General features: G+C 33.3%; 1 protein-coding gene and 1 pseudogene across 1 annotated transcript in view; both read left to right on the top strand.

The window, feature by feature from the left end:
* Positions 1-1121, top strand: part of tp53i13 (tumor protein p53 inducible protein 13) — a 6399-nt gene extending 5278 nt beyond the window's left edge. Inside the window, exons 8-9 of the mRNA XM_067366237.1 lie at positions 1-514; positions 594-1121. The exon at positions 1-514 is cut by the window's left edge and continues 162 nt beyond it. Of these exons, the coding sequence (XP_067222338.1) occupies positions 1-514; positions 594-706 (627 nt within the window). The 3' untranslated portion in view covers positions 707-1121. The remainder of the gene's footprint in view (positions 515-593) is intronic.
* Positions 1122-7861: 6740 nt separating this feature from the next.
* Positions 7862-20420, top strand: LOC137004160 (uncharacterized; annotated as a pseudogene).
* Positions 20421-20584: the final 164 nt, after the last annotated feature.

Below are 20584 nucleotides of genomic sequence, written 5' to 3'. Positions count from 1 at the left end.
CTGAATCGTACAGACACACTACCACAAAATAATACAAAGGAAATGGCCTCTTTCTCAATGCTAACTGTTACACAATCTCTCAGTTCAGCAAAGGACGCTGAGAAGTCTGGAGACAAAGACAAGACAATTGACGCAGAGAAACTATTTCCACAGAAGAAAGTGACAGAAAGACATAAATACCAAACAGACAAAAAAACACATAAGAAAACTATAGTGGAAGGTGAGAGGCATCGCGTCAAAACTGACACAAAGGCACAGAGGTCTGGATCTGAATGCGGGGAGCTTGGACAGTGTGGAGTCTCAGACTCAGTGTCTCCTAATTTAGGAGGGCCGCTGAGGGGGGAGAGGATACCCATCCCACGTACCGATGAGGCCGTGTGGGCAGCAGGTGCTCTGGGATTCCTCTTAGTGCTTCTTACCCTGTCTGTGCTCCATACGCGTCTCTATCGCCACTGTCGATCTTCCACCAGTCTCTACTGGCACGACCACCAGCAAGACTACGAGAACGTGGGTGGTGAGTACACACCCTCAACCATTTATTCTGTCACTTTCCCATGGATGTAGGCTTATCGGAGGTGTTATTTGTGTTCCAGACATCATCCGCCGAAGGCTTAGGATGGTTGGCCGGAGGAAGAGGAGAAGCAGCCAGAGCAGGAGACAGGAATGTGCATTGCTGTACTCCAGCAATGAGGAAAACTCTGACTAAATGACAGAATTGGTGAACACTAGTAATCTTGCACACTTTATTTGGACTCTACTGGAATATCTGTTCAATCATGATGCACTCATAGAGTAAATATGAACCTTTTTGTTTTGAAGCTGAAGAAAACTTAACTCCGTTAAGGCATTTTACACATTCAAGACAACACTTCTGAAAGACAATTTCTCTCTTGTGTTTCATTTAGTGACACAATTAAGTGATGAAGGTACCATTGAGTAAATTATACCATTTAGTATAGAAATACCTTTTACACATTTTATATCTTGAGTATGGTGTTGTCTATTACTGTTGATAACATATTGGTAAATTAAAATTGCGAGGAAACACATGTACAGTACAGTCCAAAAGTTTGGAACCACTAAGATTTTTAATGTTTTTAAAAGAAGTTTCGTCTGCTCACCAAGGCTACATTTATTTAATTAAAAATACAGTAAAAACAGTAATATTGTGAAATATTATTACAATTTAAAATAATTGTTTTCTATTTGAATATATTTCACAAAGTAATTTATTCCTGTGATGCAAAGCTGAATTTTCAGCATCATTACTCCAGTCTTCAGTGTCACATGATCCTTCAGAAATCATTCTAATATGCTGATCTGCTGCTCAAGAAACATTTAATGTGTACAATTGTACAAAATATTTGTGTACAATATTTTTTTTCAGGATTATTTGATGAATAGAAAGTTCAAAAGAACAGTGTTTATCTGAAATCTAATCTTTTGTAACATTATAAATGTCTTTACTGCCACTTTTGATTGATTTTAATGCATCCTTGCTGAATAAAAGTATTCATTTCTTTCATTTCTTTTCAAAAAAATAAAAATAAAAATTCTGACTGACCCCAAACTTTTGAACGGTAGTGTATAATGCTGCAGAAGCTTTGTATTTCAGATAAATGCTGTTCTTTTGAACTTTCTATTCATCAAGGAATCCTGAAAAAAAAAGTACACAACTGTTTTCAACATTGAAAATAATCATAAATGTTTATTGAGCAGCAAATCAGCATATTAGAATGATTTCTGAAGGATCATGTGACACTGAAGACAGGAGTAACGATGCTTTGCATCACAGGAATAAATTACTTTGTCAAATATATTTAAATAGTACACAGTTATTTTAAATTGTAATAATATTTCACAATATTACTGTTTTTTACTGTATTTTTAATTAAATAAATGTAGCTTTGGTGAGCAGACGAAACTTATTTTAAAAACATTAAAAATCTTAGTGGTTCCAAACTTTTGGACTGTACTGTACATCCAAGCAGTGTTGGGGAAAGTTACTTTTAAAAGTAATGCATTACAATATTAAAACTAATACTAAAACTAATACTAAAAGTAATGCGTTCCATTACTTTTGCATTACTTTTTTCTCATCTGGGTTGGGATTTTTTTTTTTTATAACAACAAAAAGTTCTATTTTTGACAAATGTTAAGGCCCAGCAGCAAAGACACTGGTTAATAAAGTGAGATTAAATACATAAAGTATATGTGTGTAATTTAATATACACAAATCTTATGTATATTAAATTACTTCATCCAACTTATCACCTCTTGTGATAAGCTGAATGAAAACATGATGCGTTTCTTACTCTATAGCCCCGTCTGTTGGTGAGAATGCCTGTGGTTTATGTGTCACATGACTTGACACAAGGAGATGGCAGTAGAGACCTCTCCAGTTTCACTGGCACTCTGTTAATAGTTTAAATGATGTAACTGTGCTGCACTTAAGTTGAGCAGATGCTTTTTCATCCAGGTTTGTGTAGCATACTAATTGTATGGGTCAGATGGCAAACTAATGAAGGAGAACAGTTGTAGCCTAAAGTTTTGTCAATTACCTAAATTTTGTGTTTCACAAAGTTTGCTGCTTCAGTTGTTGTGGTGGTGTTGATTTCACATTGTTTCTAGATCAATTGCTTTTTCAATAAATTTAGACATTGTTTCTCTGAATCCTTCCTTGTATTAAATTAAATTAAATGTAGAGATATACCTTATACATTAGTATTCAAAGGTTTCTTTTCTATTGCAACCATATAAATATGCAAATCCTTCATTAAAATATAACAATGAGTCAGTCTGAAAGAGCATGTACCATTTCCTTGCCTACACAAACCTTAAAAAACATGATAGCATTGTTTAATATAATATTTTAATAATATACATATAATATTATAGTTTAGTACTGGTTTGGTGGCCTTGTTTATTTTGAGGGTATTCATTTATTATTAATTCTGTCCATTTACAGATTCCAGATTGCAATGATTTCAATCTTTGTCATCATGTGGATATACTCTTGCAAAATCTTGCTTATCCAGTCACATTGCGGAAGAGACTGATCTATTAAAAACAGCAAAACAAGCTCCAAAATAACTTTGCCAAAACATTATCCCTATGATGACAAATGTTGTTGCCTAATATTGGACTTATGTAAAAGAGATATCCTGAGTGATATTTATCACATTCATTTGAAAATACTCCTCATTTTCAGCATACATACTTATCGTATGTCTTCTTCACACCTCGTATATTAGATCTTCTAGCACTTCATATAAAGTCTAAAGCAATGCAATTTCATACTGTTCAAAAGAAATATGATTGCCTATAGCCATATGATAACAAGAATCATCTTTTGCAAGGGTGAGTGGTTGTGCAATCCAATGCAATCTGTGGATTACTGGCTCACGGCTATGTATTGTGAAATCATTGCAGAAAACAAGATGCCAGAGACATATGAGGCGAGCTGTTAATTGTGTAAATATATATATATATGTTTGCTTAAACTAAAGAGATTGTATTTCTGTCACTAAATGATAAAAGGTCTGTTCAATCATGATGATTGTTGAAATTAAACTGGCTATTTCCTTCTTGCTTTAAGGCACCCTGGCAGGGCTCTTGGCAGGCATGTGTGTCCAAGAAGGGAAATGCTGTTGCATGTTTCAGGATGTGTTTTCCTTTTTCCTTTTTTTGCCTGTGTGTTTGATGAACGTGAGAAAGAACAATGTTTTCTACCCTTTTAGACATTCCCTGGGTTGTCTGGAGTCCGCTTACATACTGTACACGCTACAAAACGAGCCCAGTTGTACAAGGAATTTTATTTTATTTATTCTCCTCACCACAAACAATTTTACAATTAGCCACTTTAGGATTTTAAGTCAGTGAGCCCGCAATTACATCTGCTGCAAACATTGTTTTGCATTTCTTGGACTGTAACTTAAAATTACACGTTTCTTTAAATACTGTCCTCCTACTCATTCAGGTTACCCATTTAAGCACTGTACAAAAAAAAAAAATTTATAGAGGGTTTTTTGCAACGTCTGCTTTACTGGAATCCAACACCAAAAAAATGTCTCGAGACATATCCCTTCATTCTCATGAAACAAATTAAATAGAAATTGAAAGGAAAATTAACTAAAGGCCTCAAAACTATGGAAGCATTAGTCAGGGTTGGGCAAAAATACATCAAAATGTATTTTAAAATAAAATACCAAATACCTTAATTTTAAGTGTACCAAAATAAACTACAAAATACAGCAGCCAAACCATGTATCAAAATAAACTACTGTATTCTTGTATTTTAAAATACTAAAAAATACTTTTACAGGGGAGCATGAAATTTCTTTGCAAACCTTCCATCAACTGGCCTATTTGATTGATCCCTTCATTTTTGTTTAAATTTCGTTTTCTTGATTTACCGCGAGTACCATGTTTTACCATGACTAACATCGATCTAGCTTACTGAAGCGTTTAACAGGTGTCTCATAGCAGAGCAACAAACACACAGAGTAGCATTATGACAACTTTCAACACACAAATGTATCTAATATGATAAACAGCGCTGCTTTACCCCACATACACTTGACCAATAAAAGCAGAAGCGGTGACTGCGGCATAATAAAAGTTCAGCTGCTCTCGAGACATGTGTCGCGCTCGTCTCTCATTAGCAGTCTCTCCAGCGGTCTCGTTCAGCTCCAACATCACTCGGCGCTGCTCTGCTTTATACTACAGTAACTTTAATAATCTTATGAACATGATTTCTGTCCGAGTCCCGTCCTGATTCTTTTCCACCGGCTGTAGACGTAAAGACAACAATTTCCACGATTCCACAAAACCAAGGATAAGCGACTGAATAAGCGACCTCTAGCGGTGAAAATGTACATATTGTGGCTTTAACAGATCAAATATTCACATAACCCTGTTATCTCCCAGATGAAGGTTAGTTTTAAAGTAACCAACAGTTTAATTTTTAAGAGTTTGCAAATGACTCATAATTGTATCCTAAATTAGTTACTTGGTGTTTGGTAACAAAGGGCCTACTTTGCATCAGCAACACTGACTCAATGACAAACAAGTCATTTATAAGAAGACAACTGATTGCAACTGTATTCATATTAACTAGTATCTAACGAATTAATTAATTGTTAATCATAAATATAGGGGGCTGCTTCTCGATATAATAAATTGGTAAACGATTTAGCCTAGGCTAAAAGGAACACCAAAACTTAACATCTGTTCTGAACTCAACAAGTCTGGGCAAACTACTGAGTAAGCACCAATCAGAGGCTGTATTTTTATGGAGTCATCGTGTAGACTTATTACAAAGTATTTTACAGTATTTTAAAACTACAAAAATACAAAACACTAAAGTATTTTGATACAAAATACAAAGCCATTTTCATCAACCCTATCAAATACAAATTACAAAATACTATTTTGTTTTTGAAATACGTATTTGAAATACATGTATCATAAATACTGCCCATCCCTGGCATTAGTAATACTTGTATTATCACAGTATATTACAGCACTTCTCAAAGTCCGGACTCCGGTCCGGATCCGGACCCGGAGGGAATTCAATCTGGACCCGCCTCCATTTCGTATTTCAACAGCAGTAACTGTGTGTAAGGGATTAAAAATCTGGATTTCTTACTTTGAAAAACGCATGTCAAAATCATTTGATTAGTGTTTTATGTCTTTTTGGAGATGGTCCGAAATTAAAGCGAAGGCGAGATATTTAAAGTTTTCCTCCGTGTTTGGTTGCCATGACATCCAGTGAGCATATACTTTTGATGTAATTGGATATGAGTCGCGCGACGCAGCGAGCGTTTGAATGGGTGTGGAGCAGTGGTTCTCAGCCTGCGGCCCGTCACAAATGTAAATCCTGCCCGCGATATGCCGACCACAATAATAATAATAAACAAAAATAGCATACAATTTATTTATGTTTTAAAATTTAAATTAAAGTGAATTAAATAAATATAAATGAGCTATAATGCTTTATTTGTCATATAAAATAATTTTGGTGAGCATTTATTATTTTCAGACATCAGGCAACGTAGGCTAATGACTCAATCACGCAGTTAACGAAACAAACACAAGTGCGCGCTTTGGAAGAATTCAAACAGTAGTTAGGCTAATTTTGTAAATTTAATCCTCAAAATGGTCAAATTTGTTATTAAATGAGAAAAGCTAAATGTGGAAGATAAAATGACACGACACAAGAAGAGTCGCAGCATCAGCAGCAAAGGTAAGAAGAATGGAAGAATCAGTTTGCTGTTAGGCCTAATGAGCGAGATGGGCAGCCTTCCTGTTTGCTCTGTAGTAAAGTACTTGACAAGCAAAACCTACAATTTCAGAAGACTGAACTGTGAATTCGATGTGTTTGTTTGATGTATTTTAAATCAGTAAAATAACCGCATCAGCGCACCCGCGGCTGGATGAGCCCAACTCTGCGCGCGCTCGCGGATTCGATGCTGCGCGAGGGATTGCGACGTGACAGAATGCTTGATATCGTCAGAGATTGTAATTAGCCTAGAGTGCGCTCAATGTTGTTTGTAAAAAGAGCTGAGTAACATTTGCTTATTAAGGCGTTTATGTGATTGTTTGGTGACTATTGCGATGCTGTTGAAAAGAGTCATAAAGTCATACAGAATTAAATAGCAACTTAAAGTGATTGTATATACAGTTTGTGTGTTCATTGAGCATTACTGATTATTATTGTAAAGCTAATGTCAGTAAGTTAGTTTTTATTTGTTATTTATTGTGTGCAACATCTTAGTATAATAATAGTATTATCTGCTAATACCATAACATTAAATCTGATTGGTTTGCATTGGTGACGTCATATGCAAATTATATGCGGACCGTGAGACCTGCACTTGGACCATTGTGCGGACCACTGGGAAAAAAGTTTGAGAACCACTGGTATATTATAATATTATTGTGTTTTTATGAAATGAGTGAGTGAATTCACAGTGAAATTCAAGAAACATGAAAATATGTTCTACATATGGAAATATTCTTCATATGGAAAGTTATTTATAACTATGAATTGTATACCTTAAAGGACAGGACTACTATGAATAGCTACTCTCTGATTGGTCTTAAAACTATGAAAGCATTCAAATTCCAGTGATGATGTATTCCAAGAACATTGGTGCAATGAACTATATAATAAAGCAAAGTTTCACTTTCTTTAAGAGCAAATGAAAAACTTTCGTCTTTGAAATTGTAAAGATTGTATCAAAAGTATTTATACATAAACTGTTGTATCAGCTTTTAAAAGAGAAAAAAAAAACAAAAACAACAATGTTTAAATAAAAATATTTACACAACTAGACTTGTGTAGTATTCTGCCAGGTTCTCAAGAAAGAAAATAACTCTGCATTCATGTATAAATGGTGCAGATCACCAGATATACTACAAGTAGCACTCCATTGTGCAAAACATTGTTGATATTTGAACTATTTATGGTGGTGGGTGGGGGTGGGGGGGGGCTTATTCCAGATGTTTGTTTGTTTTTAAATTCTATTCTCTCCAGCAAACAGCAGATAATGGAAGATACATTTCATTGGCCATGAAATACTGCAGGAAATATGCTGGATACCACTCATGTGAAATCTAGGAATTGCTTTACCACTTTTTGAGGTAAATGCCTTTTATGCATATAATTTGACACATCTTACACAGGATCCCTCTTTTCTTGTGACCAGAGCAAACCACTCCCTAAGCTTGAGGTTTTCTTGGTCTTGGCACTGTCTGAGTCATAATAGTACGTTAAAAAGCATTCCCATCAGCTAAGACTTTCAATGTCTCCTTTGACTGGCCATTTTCAAGAGCTTCTGTGGTCTGAAGAAGGGAGATGCAGGTTTTGCTCTGTCTGGTTTGTGCCTTTGGCATTTTTGGTCAGTATCATCCAGCACCTTTACCACTAGAAGATGATGGATCGGTACATCCAACGAGACCTGCTCAGAATGACCTGTCCCTGGCAACAGTAAGTCCTTCATTTGCATTATATATATATATATATATATATATATATATATATATACAATGTGTGTGTGTGTGTGTGTGTATGTGTGTGTGTGTTTGTGTGTTTTAATGAACTCAGGAGGAACAATCCACATTTCTAGTAGAGATTTTGTGTCTATATTGGTGGTCATCTTCCATTCTCACTATCAAATTATTAAATAGTAACTGAATTGTGTTCTTTTCATTTATTCTATTCATACATGAGCTAAAATACAAATAACTTCACATTTATCATGTTTATTTGTTCATGTCTAATGTGAATGTTTGCAATTGAACATGAAAAAGAACATAAATTTGATAATGACAATGAAAATATACAAATGCAACTGTTTTTTCCTTGAACCTAAAAGCATACAAAAATGAAGCCATGAAGTGGATTAAACACAGGAAGGGAGTGGAAAAAGACAACAGATGATACTCACTGGGGTGGTTCCTGTACGTTTTCTTGCAGAAATACCTGCAGCACTTCTACAGTTTCCAAGCGGATCCTACAGGCCGTAGGAGGAGGAGTCGTCCCTCTTTCTCTTCCAAACTGAAGGATATGCAGAGCTTTTTTGGGCTGAACAGGACTGGAACCCCGAACCCAGAAACCCTCGCTGTCATGAGGACTCCTCGATGTGGCATCTCAGATGTGGAGGATTACAGTCACAGACGTGGAAACAGGTGGAAGAAAAACCTCATCACCTATGGGTAAATACCACATTTAACTTGTATACGTTACACAAAATGCTCTTCATTTTGATTGCCCACCATGTATGGTAATGTAAGCAGTACAATCTTACAGTGTTGGGAGGTATACCAGTGACTTACCAGTGAATACGGTGGATGCTCTGATAGCGTCGGCTCTGGATGCATGGGCGAAGGCCAGCCCTCTCACTTTCCAGCGGTCATATTCTCACCAGGCAGACATCATGGTGGAGTTTGTTGGAAATGGTACGTTAGCAATGTTACTTTTAAAAGTAATGCATTACAACATTGTGTTACTCCCTAAAAAGTGACTAATTGCATTATTTCATACTTTGTACGAAAAGTAATTTGTCACGTTACTTTTGCGTTACTTTTTTTCACCTGGGCTGGGATTGCTTGTTTGTTTTTTAATAACAACAAAAAAAGTTCTGCAAATGTTAAGGCCCTTTCACACCAAAAGTGAAATGAATAAGCCACAGGCTGAAGGAAATGCATATTTATGCCTGTACAGTAGAGGGCGCAGCTCAAACAAACCTTTCAGCTGTGCTGCCAGTCTGGATTAAAGAAGAACAGGAAGATCAACACTCTTATTTCTAAATCTAATCTAAAGTAATTTTTGCTTGTTAGTATGGTTGAATTAGATCATTGAAGGTCAGCACCAAAGACATTGGTTAATAAAGTGAGATTAAATACATAAAGTATATTTGTGTAATTTAATTTATTTAATTATTACAGGTTTGCGTAATAATTCTGAGATTGCGTTTCACTGTTTTTATTCATTTTGAGAAATACTCAATGTTTTAATTACGTTACTTTAGTAGTTACTTGAAAAATGTAATCTGATTACTTAAGTTACTTGTAATGCGTTATCCTCAACACTGTACGTTAGCATTCGCTTACATGCACATTTACCTATGAAGATGGTGTTATTCATCTGCCATGTCATTTATTCTGCAATGAACACCTAGAACATGGCGACTCCTTCCCCTTTGATGGTCCAGACGGCACACTGGCCCATGCTTTTGGCCCAGGGGAAGGCATAGGTGGGGACGTTCATTTTGATGAAGCTGAAGCATGGACGGCTGGGTTCAAAGGTAATGTACATTTTATTTGATTTAATTTTATTTTATTTTACAGACATACTCAAATAATAAAGGACTAACCTTGGCATTAAAAAGAAAATGGTTGTTTGCTTGTTTTCTCTCTTTTTTTTTTCTTCAGGATTTAACCTATATGTAGTAGCTGCACATGAGTTTGGTCACGCACTTGGTTTGAAGCACTCGCAAAACCCAGAATCAGTGATGTATCCGACATATAAACATAGGAAAACACAGAGTCTGCTCTCTGGTGAAGATATCATGAACATCAATACACTCTATGGTAAAACATAAATCATGTTTCAAAGTCTATGTCTGTGACATTGTAATATTGTGGGAACAGAGGCACTGTTCTGTTTCCACATTTATATGAGAGATCACATGTCTGTGGGTTTGTTTTTTGTTTTTTTCTGTCCAACAGGGCCAAGGGACAAAAGGCCCTTTCCATCTTCAAGATTTAGCTGGAGCTATCCCAGCAGCCCCTGGTACAGTGGTTCATATTTCCCTGTGTCATTCAAGGACACATGTAATCCTGATCTGACTTTTGATGCTGTGACTACTGTAGGAGAGGCTGTTTTCTTCTTCAGGGACAAGTATGTCAATCACATTGCATTGGCTGACACTTAAAATCCATTGGGGGAAACAAAGTGAATTAATATGAGTTTTTGAAATATGGCTAATTAAATTCATGTTCTGCGCATTTGACTTTTGTTCTCATAATTGCAACTTTATCTTTAACAATTGCAACTTTATATCTCAGTTTATAAATATACTTGTAATTGCAACTTTATTTCATATAACTACATCTTTATTTCTCACAGTTGTGACTTTTTTCTCATAATTGTGACTTATTGTGAACATAAAGTATTCCTTACAATTCTGACTATATCTCACAATTATGACTTTATTTCTCACAGTGGCGATTATTTCTCATAATTGCGACTTTATTTATTATAATTACAACTTTATATCTCACAGTTGTACGTTTTTCTTGTAATTGCAACTTTTTGCTATTACTTTTTCTCATAATAGTGACTTACAGTTGTGAGTGTTTCTTACAACTGTAACTTTATTTCATAATTGTGACATTATTGCTTGCAATTATGTCTTTATATCTCATAATTGTGACTATAATTCTCATAAATGCGACTATTTCTCCCAATTTCAAGTATGTCTTACCATTGATGACTCCATGACTTTATAAAGCACAATTATGACTTTATTTTTCACAGTTGTGACTTTATTTTAAACTGCTCACAATTAAATTTTTTTAAGGAAACAAACACCTTTACTGCCATAATATTACAGCGTGTCAAATATCTCCAAAACTTCTTAAGAATCCTGGATGGCATGATGTATTCAAAAATATATAAAGGTCTTCATGCCTTTGATTAAATTCTGCGGAATATATATTTGCTTATATCACATGTACAGTTTTTATCATTTAGGCTTATTAAATATAACTCTTTGTACTATTTTAGGTACTTGTGGATCAAGCACAATAATCAAAATGATATAAAGGAAGGCCCCATCAGCAATTTCATGCCAAAAATTGATTGTCAGATCAACGCCGCTTATTGGGTCCCTCAGCGGTCAACAGCATATCTCTTCAATGGTACGGACATTGTTTGGCATTGTGTATCTCTGTATTGCCTTCAAGATATTAAACAACATAATTTCTCTATGCTGCCTTCAACACAGGGACGATTTTCTGGACCGTGAAAGGATCCCAAGTAAAAGGCAGACCGAAAAACATCAGTAGTCTGGGGTTCCCATCATGGGTCCAGCAGATAGATGCTGCGGTCCACATTCACAAAACTGTACACACCCTATTCTTCACCCAACATCAGTACTGGAGGTGAACTAGAGATACAACAGCAATGTATCACTAATATCAGCTTTAACTATATGAAAGGCATTTAAAATGTTTTTTTTTCTCAAAGGTTTAATGAACACAACAAGACTTTGAATGACTCAAGCCCACGTAACATTTCTGACGATTTCCCAGAAATAAATGGACCCATAAGTGCAGCAACTTATAAAGATGGTGGGTATTAGATTAGATCTATAATTTATCTAACATGTGCTTTCTGTCACATAACTTTTATCCATAACTATACTTGTTTCAGGTTCTCTTCATTTCTTTGTTGGCTCAGATGTGTACAAATATGACGTCAAACTAAAGGAAATTATTGGAGCAGATAAAACAACTTCCTGGCTTGGATGTTAATGGACATTCATTAGACTAATAGTTCCTAAATCTAATTACAATCATTATTTTGGCGATTCACTAAAGTGACTCAGAAATGACACACTTCACCTGTAAAGTTGGTTGAATATTGTACTGAATTGTATAGCATTGTATTTCATGTGATAAATGCATCTACTGTTTAATGTCTTTGGAACATTTTAAATATGCAAATGTATCAAAAAAGTCAGAAAGTGGTGTAGATTAAAATGCATTTTCATCTGGCAAAAAGACAATCATAAAATTTATGAGTCTATCATTACTTCTGAAGAAAATAACTTGTTTGCATTAAGCTCTGCACTTGCATGACTGAGGTAAACCAAAGTAGTTAGCCTGAATATGCACTAATCAGCGTGTCTCTATGATTGTAATAAAGAAACGTACTTGCTTTTCATGCAAAATGAACATTTAAGAATATACAAAATGAACAGAATATAAAATCATTTACTACAAATCATGAAACAATCATACTCCTCTTCACTCCCCCGTAAAGCCAACTAAGACTTCTGATGAAAAGCTAGACGTGACCTCATTTTGTGGATGACAAAAGCCACTAAATACCTGACAGTAAATTCTTGTTGGAGGGCCCGGGTCCCACGTGATCTCTTAGCATCTTAAGGTACGCTTGAGTTGTATAAGACACAGACATAAAAACGAGATCATGAGTTCGCCACGGTCAAAATGAGCTGGTTGTGGCCTTTGATCTTGCTGTGTTGGATGGTGAATACAGACATTGTAAGGACCTCACGCGTGACTCTTCAGAGCCCCAGTCCAGAGGACATCCAACATGCTGAGGTTTGTCTGCCATTTTGTGTTTCTCTAGGCTATCCAAAATATTTTACTTCTTTTTATTACTGTTTACATATTTTACACTTCACTGAGCATCTTTGATTTGTATTAGACAGATTGCATTAGTGTTTGACTCATATTAACGTTTCAAAGATACATTTGGTGTAGATGGTGCAACATGTCATAAAAAAATTCCTTCAGTGAATACTTTCTAATAATATCAGTAATAATAACGATTTTATTAGTAGTAGTAGTAGTAGTATTTTACAGTAAATTTGTATATTATTTATAAATTATAAAAAATAAATACTAGTTATAATTATTTGTATTATTTAATTTAACATTTTTTATTAAATACTAATAATTAATAATATATAATAACTAAATAATAATAATAATAATTGTACAGTAAAAGGAAAGTAAAATTATTAATTATTTAATTATAAATACTTCAAGTTTTTAATGGCCACACTGTAAGTTTCAGGAGTGACAACCGCATTTAAATGCGGGAGTGAATCCCCTAAATTATCGTTACATGTGTGTACGGAACACGACTGACTCTCGAAAATGCGATGATTGACAGCTTGGAAACCATAACGACGTTCTGGCGTCTCTTGTGTTTGGTATCCGTTATCGTGACCAAAGTAATATTAAAGTGACAAAACACTCGTTATTTTCAGCAATTTAACTAAACACACTAACAGTCGACGGAGGCGTCGTGTTTTGTTTATGCTTGTAGACAGTTTCACACCGCGCGCGGCACTCATTCTGTGTTGCCATGGTCACTCATTATAAGCTTTTTGGGCTTGTTTAAGCTCGTCTCATAAAGCAAACGGGTTTATGGAGTTATTAATGCGAGCAGACATGAATCGCGATTTTTAGCATAAACCATTTGGATAGCAGTGGCGGCTGGTGCAAAAAAATTTTGGTGGGGCACAATTAAGAAATAGAATTAATAGAAATGCAGGAATTAATAGGCTAATTGTTAAATAATCATTTAACAAGTGATATAATAATGTATCATTACTAATCTAAAACATGGAAAATTCTGTATTTAAGGCATGCATAGGACTGGGAACTAAAAAAAAAAATCTGTATTTAATTAAAAAAAAAATATTTTTTTTAAATCCTGCCCAATATTGTCCTAGAAACAATGTTCATATTGAAGGCTATAAAAACAAACATGAACTGTGTAGTATGGATCAAATAACATTAAGCCTAGGCTATATTCTAAAATTGTAACTTTACAATGTAAAATCAAAATGTTTTTTAAAGCAGAAGTTAAATACACTCAACTAAAAAATGAAAATAAATAAAAACAAAAGAACAGACCAATTATTATTATTTTGAATACCCTACAACAGTCACTTTACACAGTTACTGCTATAGTTCAAATACACTTAGTTGTATTTTCGAAATTGTACATATGGCATAATTATGTTCGCCAACAAAAACAAATTTTCAACTACAAATATTTTTAGCAAAATGTATTTTACTCAGATTGAACTCCGTCTGTTTGGCGCGCATGCGCGCGGCGGCGCTCGTTCATGGAAGTTTGTGCTTGCTGAAGACTCGTCCACGCCTGACTGCAAAATGGAAATATTTTCTCGACTTTCTAACATTTGCAGATGGAGAATATATCTGTGAAATGTAAATAATGGACTGAGAAAATTATTGGATGTCACTTCATCTTAAAGAAAAATATTATTGGAGGTATGTTTGTTTTCACCAATCGCTACACAAGTACGTATGATGACGAAAGCACGTTAGTGCGAGCCCTCCCGGAACCCATAGAGATTGCATTGCAGTACCTGCAGTTCGAAAAAAAAGTTCTTTGAATGGAAGTCTATGGGAGTAGTCGGAGCAAATCTCGGCCAGACTGAAATTGCCCAAAAAGAGGCGGTACTCCACAGAGCGTGACTCGATGCTGATTGGACTATATCCAGAAGCAGAACAAACAGCCTAGCAGTGACAGCTAGCGTAACTTTGGTTGATGTGATTGAAAAATTCGTCCCTTTCTCACTTTGGTGGTGCGTAGGCTTGTGCTTTCCCTGAGATTCGCCGCGCATAAAAGAGAGACACACGTTACACCAGTGCACGTAAACGTCATTAACAACTAGTTGTTCAGTTCGGTTCCGTACACACTTCTTTGAATTTCTTTAAATGCGGTTGTCACTAACGTTACCTGTATTTTTCGGGAGTTAATACGGTTGTAGAATGCGGATGTCACTCTCGTATTTTACTGAACTGTGTGTTTACAGAACGAGATTAAGCACTAAAAGATGAACTGACAACCGAATTTAGCTGCAGTGTGTACGCCAATGTTGTTTATGTCTATGTAATGTTTTCAGGGCTCTCAAGTGTCACGCTCACTCATTTCGGTCTTTTGTCACGCACTCCCGCCACACATTGTATTTCTCACGCAGAAAAACTATTTATCATATATTTAATATGCCGCAGCGCCCAAAATGTATCTGGCCGCGCCGCTCTCTCTGGAACCGGGAAGGAATCAAGCGCGTCTCGAACCTGCCACTTATCAGCCAATCAAAAAAGAAGAAAGAGGCTACACAATAGCCAATCAGAAAATGGCACTATTGTATCTGGGTAAGATTTAACGCAACAACCAATGAAAAAAAAAAAGCATAATCAAAGAGTGACCATTACCTCCACAAATACAGACACAGGCTCCCACAAATAAATTAATTCAACAAAGGTAACCTGTTTTGCTACATATTTTTAATGGTTTAAATGTGTACTCTACATGTTTGACCACTTACGAACTCTCATTTAGCCTACTATATGTTGTGTACATGACTAATGTGCCCAACCATCAGCAATAAATAAATTACTTTTAGAGCACAAAATGTCACTCTTGCCTGTCTCCAAAACTTGAGAGCCCTGATGTTTTTAATAGCTTTAAAGGGTTAGTTCACCCAAAAGTGAAAATTCTGTCATTAAAAATTATATTACGGTGGTCTGGGGGATTGAGTGAGGCTCAAAAGAGTAATCATAGGCCTATTAATTACCGTTATGTTTTCTGATGTTGTAAAGAGCAATACCATTGTTCAGTGTTTACTACAGTAAAGTTGACCGAGTGGATCTGGTCTGAGTTGGTGTGAGTGTAGGTGGAAAGTTTTTTCTTTCACAGGAAATGTCATTTTGGTGATCAAATATGAGTTTTAAGGGATTATTTTTTATTAAAAGTAATAATAATTATTTATTTTAATTTGAAATGTATTGTAAATATTGACTAAAGCTGATGTGGTTGACAGATATATCTGCATCAGTTCTATCACCTGAAGATGCGCAGTCGCAGTAAGAGACATGCTGAACTCATAAAGGAGAAGATCAGAGCAATGCAACATTTCTTTGACCTGAAGGAAGGTGATCTTCTGGATCAGAAAACTGTGAATGTGATGAAAGAGGCAAGATGTGGAGTTCCTGATGTGGAGAACTTCAGCTTTTATCCTGGACGGAACAAATGGAAGAGCAACACCATCACTTACAGGTCTGGCACAGTTATCTTTTACTGGTTTTATTATGGATTTACAGTGTAATCTTCCAAATTTATGAGTATTTCTTCCAAAAAAATGGATTACACATCAAGTTTGTCTTGGTTTTTTAATAGGTTCTAGTGTTATTGACTAAGAAAAGCCTTAGGATTTTGTTTGTTTGTTATTCTTCCCATTAAGTCTTTCAGGTTGCAGCATGTCTTTTGTAAAATGTGGCTTATATGAATCCTGCAGGATTGCGAGATATACCCCAGATCTCAGTCGAGAAGAGGTGGAGAACTCCTTGCGTTTGGCTCTAAAAATATGGAGTGATGCTGCTCCTCTGAAGTTTGTCCAAGTAAACCATGGCAAGGCAGATATTACCTTCTCTTTTCTCTCCAAAGGTACATTTTAAGCAAATCTAATGTATTTTCTTCACTCTTACACTTTGAAAACCCACCTGAAAACCTGCAATTTCGTTCATCTATAGCTCATGGAGACTTCTTCCCTTTCGATGGGCCTGGAGGGGTGCTAGCTCACGCTTTTGAGCCTGGAGAGGGCACTGGAGGAGATGTTCACTTCGACGATGATGAAACATGGACAGCGGGACACGGCAGATCAGGTAAAGAGTTGCAATAGCGATGTAGCACCATGTGATGGGGCATGATTTCAGAATGATGGTCCAAATTTTAAAATAATGATAATAATAATTAAATAAGAATAATAATTATCATTGTTATTATTATTAATCATATTTAATTATAATAATAAATGGTATTATTAATAATAATAATAATTGTAAATTTGTATTAATATTGATATAAATAAATAAAAAATACAGACTGAATTTTAGGTAAATCATAATAATAATAATAATAATAATAATAATAATAATATTATTACTATTATTGTTATTTTTTATTTATTTAATTAAATACTAATAATGATACTAATAATAAAGTAGTAGTATTATTAATAATAATAATAATAATGTGATTTTATAAATAAATACAATCTGATTTATAAGAAAATAATAATATTAATAATAATAATCATTTTTAAATAAATACAATATGCAGGCTGGTTTTTAATTTAATAATGATATTAATAAAAAATAAGCATTTTTATTAGTATTATTAATATATTGTTATTAATAAATCAAAAATACAGACAGTTTTTTATTTAATTAAATAAAAATAATAATTATAAAGTATTATTATTATTATTATTATTAGAGGTAATGTGTTGTTATATATAAATAAATAAAAATATTTTTATTTAATTAAATAATAATAATAATTAAATTAGAATAATAATTATCATTGTTGTTATTATTAATCATATTTAATTATAATAATAAATGGTATTATTAATAATAATATTAATAATTGTAAATTTGTATTAATATTGATATAAATAAATACAAATACAGACTGAATTTTAAGTAAATCATAATAATAATAATTAAGTATAATTACTATTATTATTAATGTATTGTTATAAACAAAAAAACATTTTTTTATTTAATTAAATACTAATAATGATAATAATAATTAAGTATTATTCTTATAAATAATAATAATGTGGTTTTATAAATAAATACAGTCTGATTTATAAGTAAATAGTAATATTAATAATAATAATAATAATAATAATTTTTAAATAAATACAAAATGCAGGCTGGTTTTTATTTAATTTAATAATGATATTAATAAAAAATAAGTATTTTTATTAGTATTAGTATTATTAATATATTGTTATTAATAAATAAAAAATACAGACTGTTTTTTATTTAATTAAATAATAATAATAATTATAAAGTATTATTATTATTAGAGGTAGTGTGTTGTTATATATAAATAAATAAAAATATTTTTATTTAATGAAATAATAATAATAATTAAATAAGAATAATAATTATCATTGTTGTTATTATTAATCATATTTAATTATAATAATAAATGGTATTATTAATAATAATATTAATAATTGTAAATTTGTATTAATATTGATATAAATAAATAAAAAATACAAACTGAATTTTAAGTAAATCATGATAATAATTAAATATTATTACTATTATTATTAATGTATTGTTATAAACAAAAAACATTTTTATTTAAATACTAATAATGATGATAATAATAATAATAATAAAGTATTATTCTTATTAATAATAATAATAATGTGCTTTTATAAATAAATACAGTCTGATTTATAAGTAAATAATAATATTAATAATAATAATAATAATTTTTAAATAAATACAAAATGCAGGCTGGTTTTTATTTAATTTAATAATGATATTAATAAAAAATAAATATTTTTAATAGTATTAGTATTATTAATATATTGTTATTAATAAATAAGAAATACAGACTTTTTAATTTAATTAAATAATAATAATAATTATAATAATTATAAAGTATTATTATTATTAGAGGTAATGTGTTGTTATATATAAATAAATACAAATATTTTTATTTAATGAAATAATAATACTAATATTAACACTTAATTATCATTAATTGTGTTGATGTGGTTGGCACTCCAGGATACAATCTGTTCACGGTGGCAGCACACGAGCTCGGTCACTCTTTGGGTCTGTCTCACTCAAGGGACTCCACCGCTCTTATGTATCCAAAGTACAAGTTCATCAACGCTGCAACGTACACACTGCCAAGAGACGACACACTGGGGATTCAGGCTCTGTATGGTGAGTCACTTTACCAACATTTTTTGTTGTTATAGTGAATGAAATGATGGTCATTTCTTTTCTTTTTTTTTTAAGGAAAGAAAACAAAACAACAGAAGACACTTGAAATCCCCAATAAGTGTGATCCAAACTTCTCTCTTGATGCAGTGACAATACTTGGAAAAGAAATTATTTTCTTTAAAAACAGGTGAAGCATTTAATCATTCCTTTACTGCCAAATTAAAATGTTAAATGGTAAATACAAATGGTTACCCATTACAAAGTATAAGGTCTTGTACATGTCTCTAGTTACATGTGGATGAGAACCACCTGGAAGACATACTGGAACAGACTAAGAGAAGGTCCTCAGAGTGTTTTTCTACCAAGCATCACCTCACCTGTAGATGCAGCCTATGACATTCCTTCAAAACAAGTGCTTTATGTGTTCACAGGTAAAAAAATAAATGTCAAATCAGCTGTGAATATAAGAAAGAAAGAATTTTCATAAATTGAAGGCTTTGCTGAATATGATCATTACAATGTATTGAATGCTATTTTGACAATTGATTAATTTAAACATCTTTAAAATGGTTATTTTAACTTAGCTGTGTTGTTGATTGATTCAGTCATTGCATTCATCCATGTACCATTCAAAATTTTAGGCTCAAGTCTAGGCTTTTAAAGGAAATTAATACTTTTTTTCACCAAAGGATGCATTAAATTGATCAAAAGTGAAAGTAAATACATTTGTAATGTTAAAAAAGAAAAGACTTATTTCTAAATCATACTGACTCCGATCTTTTGAACTGTATTTTATTAGGTCCTAAATATTGGGTGGTTCAGAAACTGGAGTCAAAGAGCAATTATGGCTCCATCTATGAGTTTGGATTTCCAGAAACAGTAAAACAAATAGATGCTGCTGTTCATGTCAGTGAATGGGGAAAGACCTACTTTTTCACAGGATATTACTATTTCAGGTAGATTTTTTTTTAAATGCCATGATCTAATAATTATGTTGTTTAGAAGGAGAAAACAGATCAATTCAAGCATAAGAAAACAGGTTTATCAGATATCTTCCTATTTTTTTTTCTTTCTAGTTATGATGAGAAAAGAAGTGTGATGGATGCCGGATTTCCAAGGAAAATTCATACGGATTGGCCTAGCATTGTTGGGAAAGTGGATGCAGCTTTTGAACTCAGTGGTAATGGACTGTTTTATACAGTATCAGTTTTCGCTTTCAAACATTTTCCCTTGGAATTATATGCATGTTTTTCTCAACAGGCCGTATTCACCTCTTCTGCAGATCCATGTCATTTATCTTCAGCCATCAGAAAAGACGTTTACTGCACATTATGAACACTAATGCTTGGCTTGGCTGCTAAGAGTTGAAAAACGAGAAGGAAAACGACAAGTACAGGAAGGAAATGTTTGACTGACTATTGTGCCTCACATCAAATGTTAAACGAGTTTACTTGTACAATATCAAGAGTTATTTCATCTCATATGGTCAGAATGAATACATTTTCTCAAATTATAGATATATTCA

Source organism: Chanodichthys erythropterus, chromosome 17, assembly GCF_024489055.1.
Source record: "Chanodichthys erythropterus isolate Z2021 chromosome 17, ASM2448905v1, whole genome shotgun sequence".
Classification (NCBI taxonomy): Eukaryota; Metazoa; Chordata; class Actinopteri; order Cypriniformes; family Xenocyprididae; genus Chanodichthys; species Chanodichthys erythropterus.
Note: the sequence above shows the minus strand (reverse complement) of the source record. Positions and strands in the feature narration are given on the sequence as shown.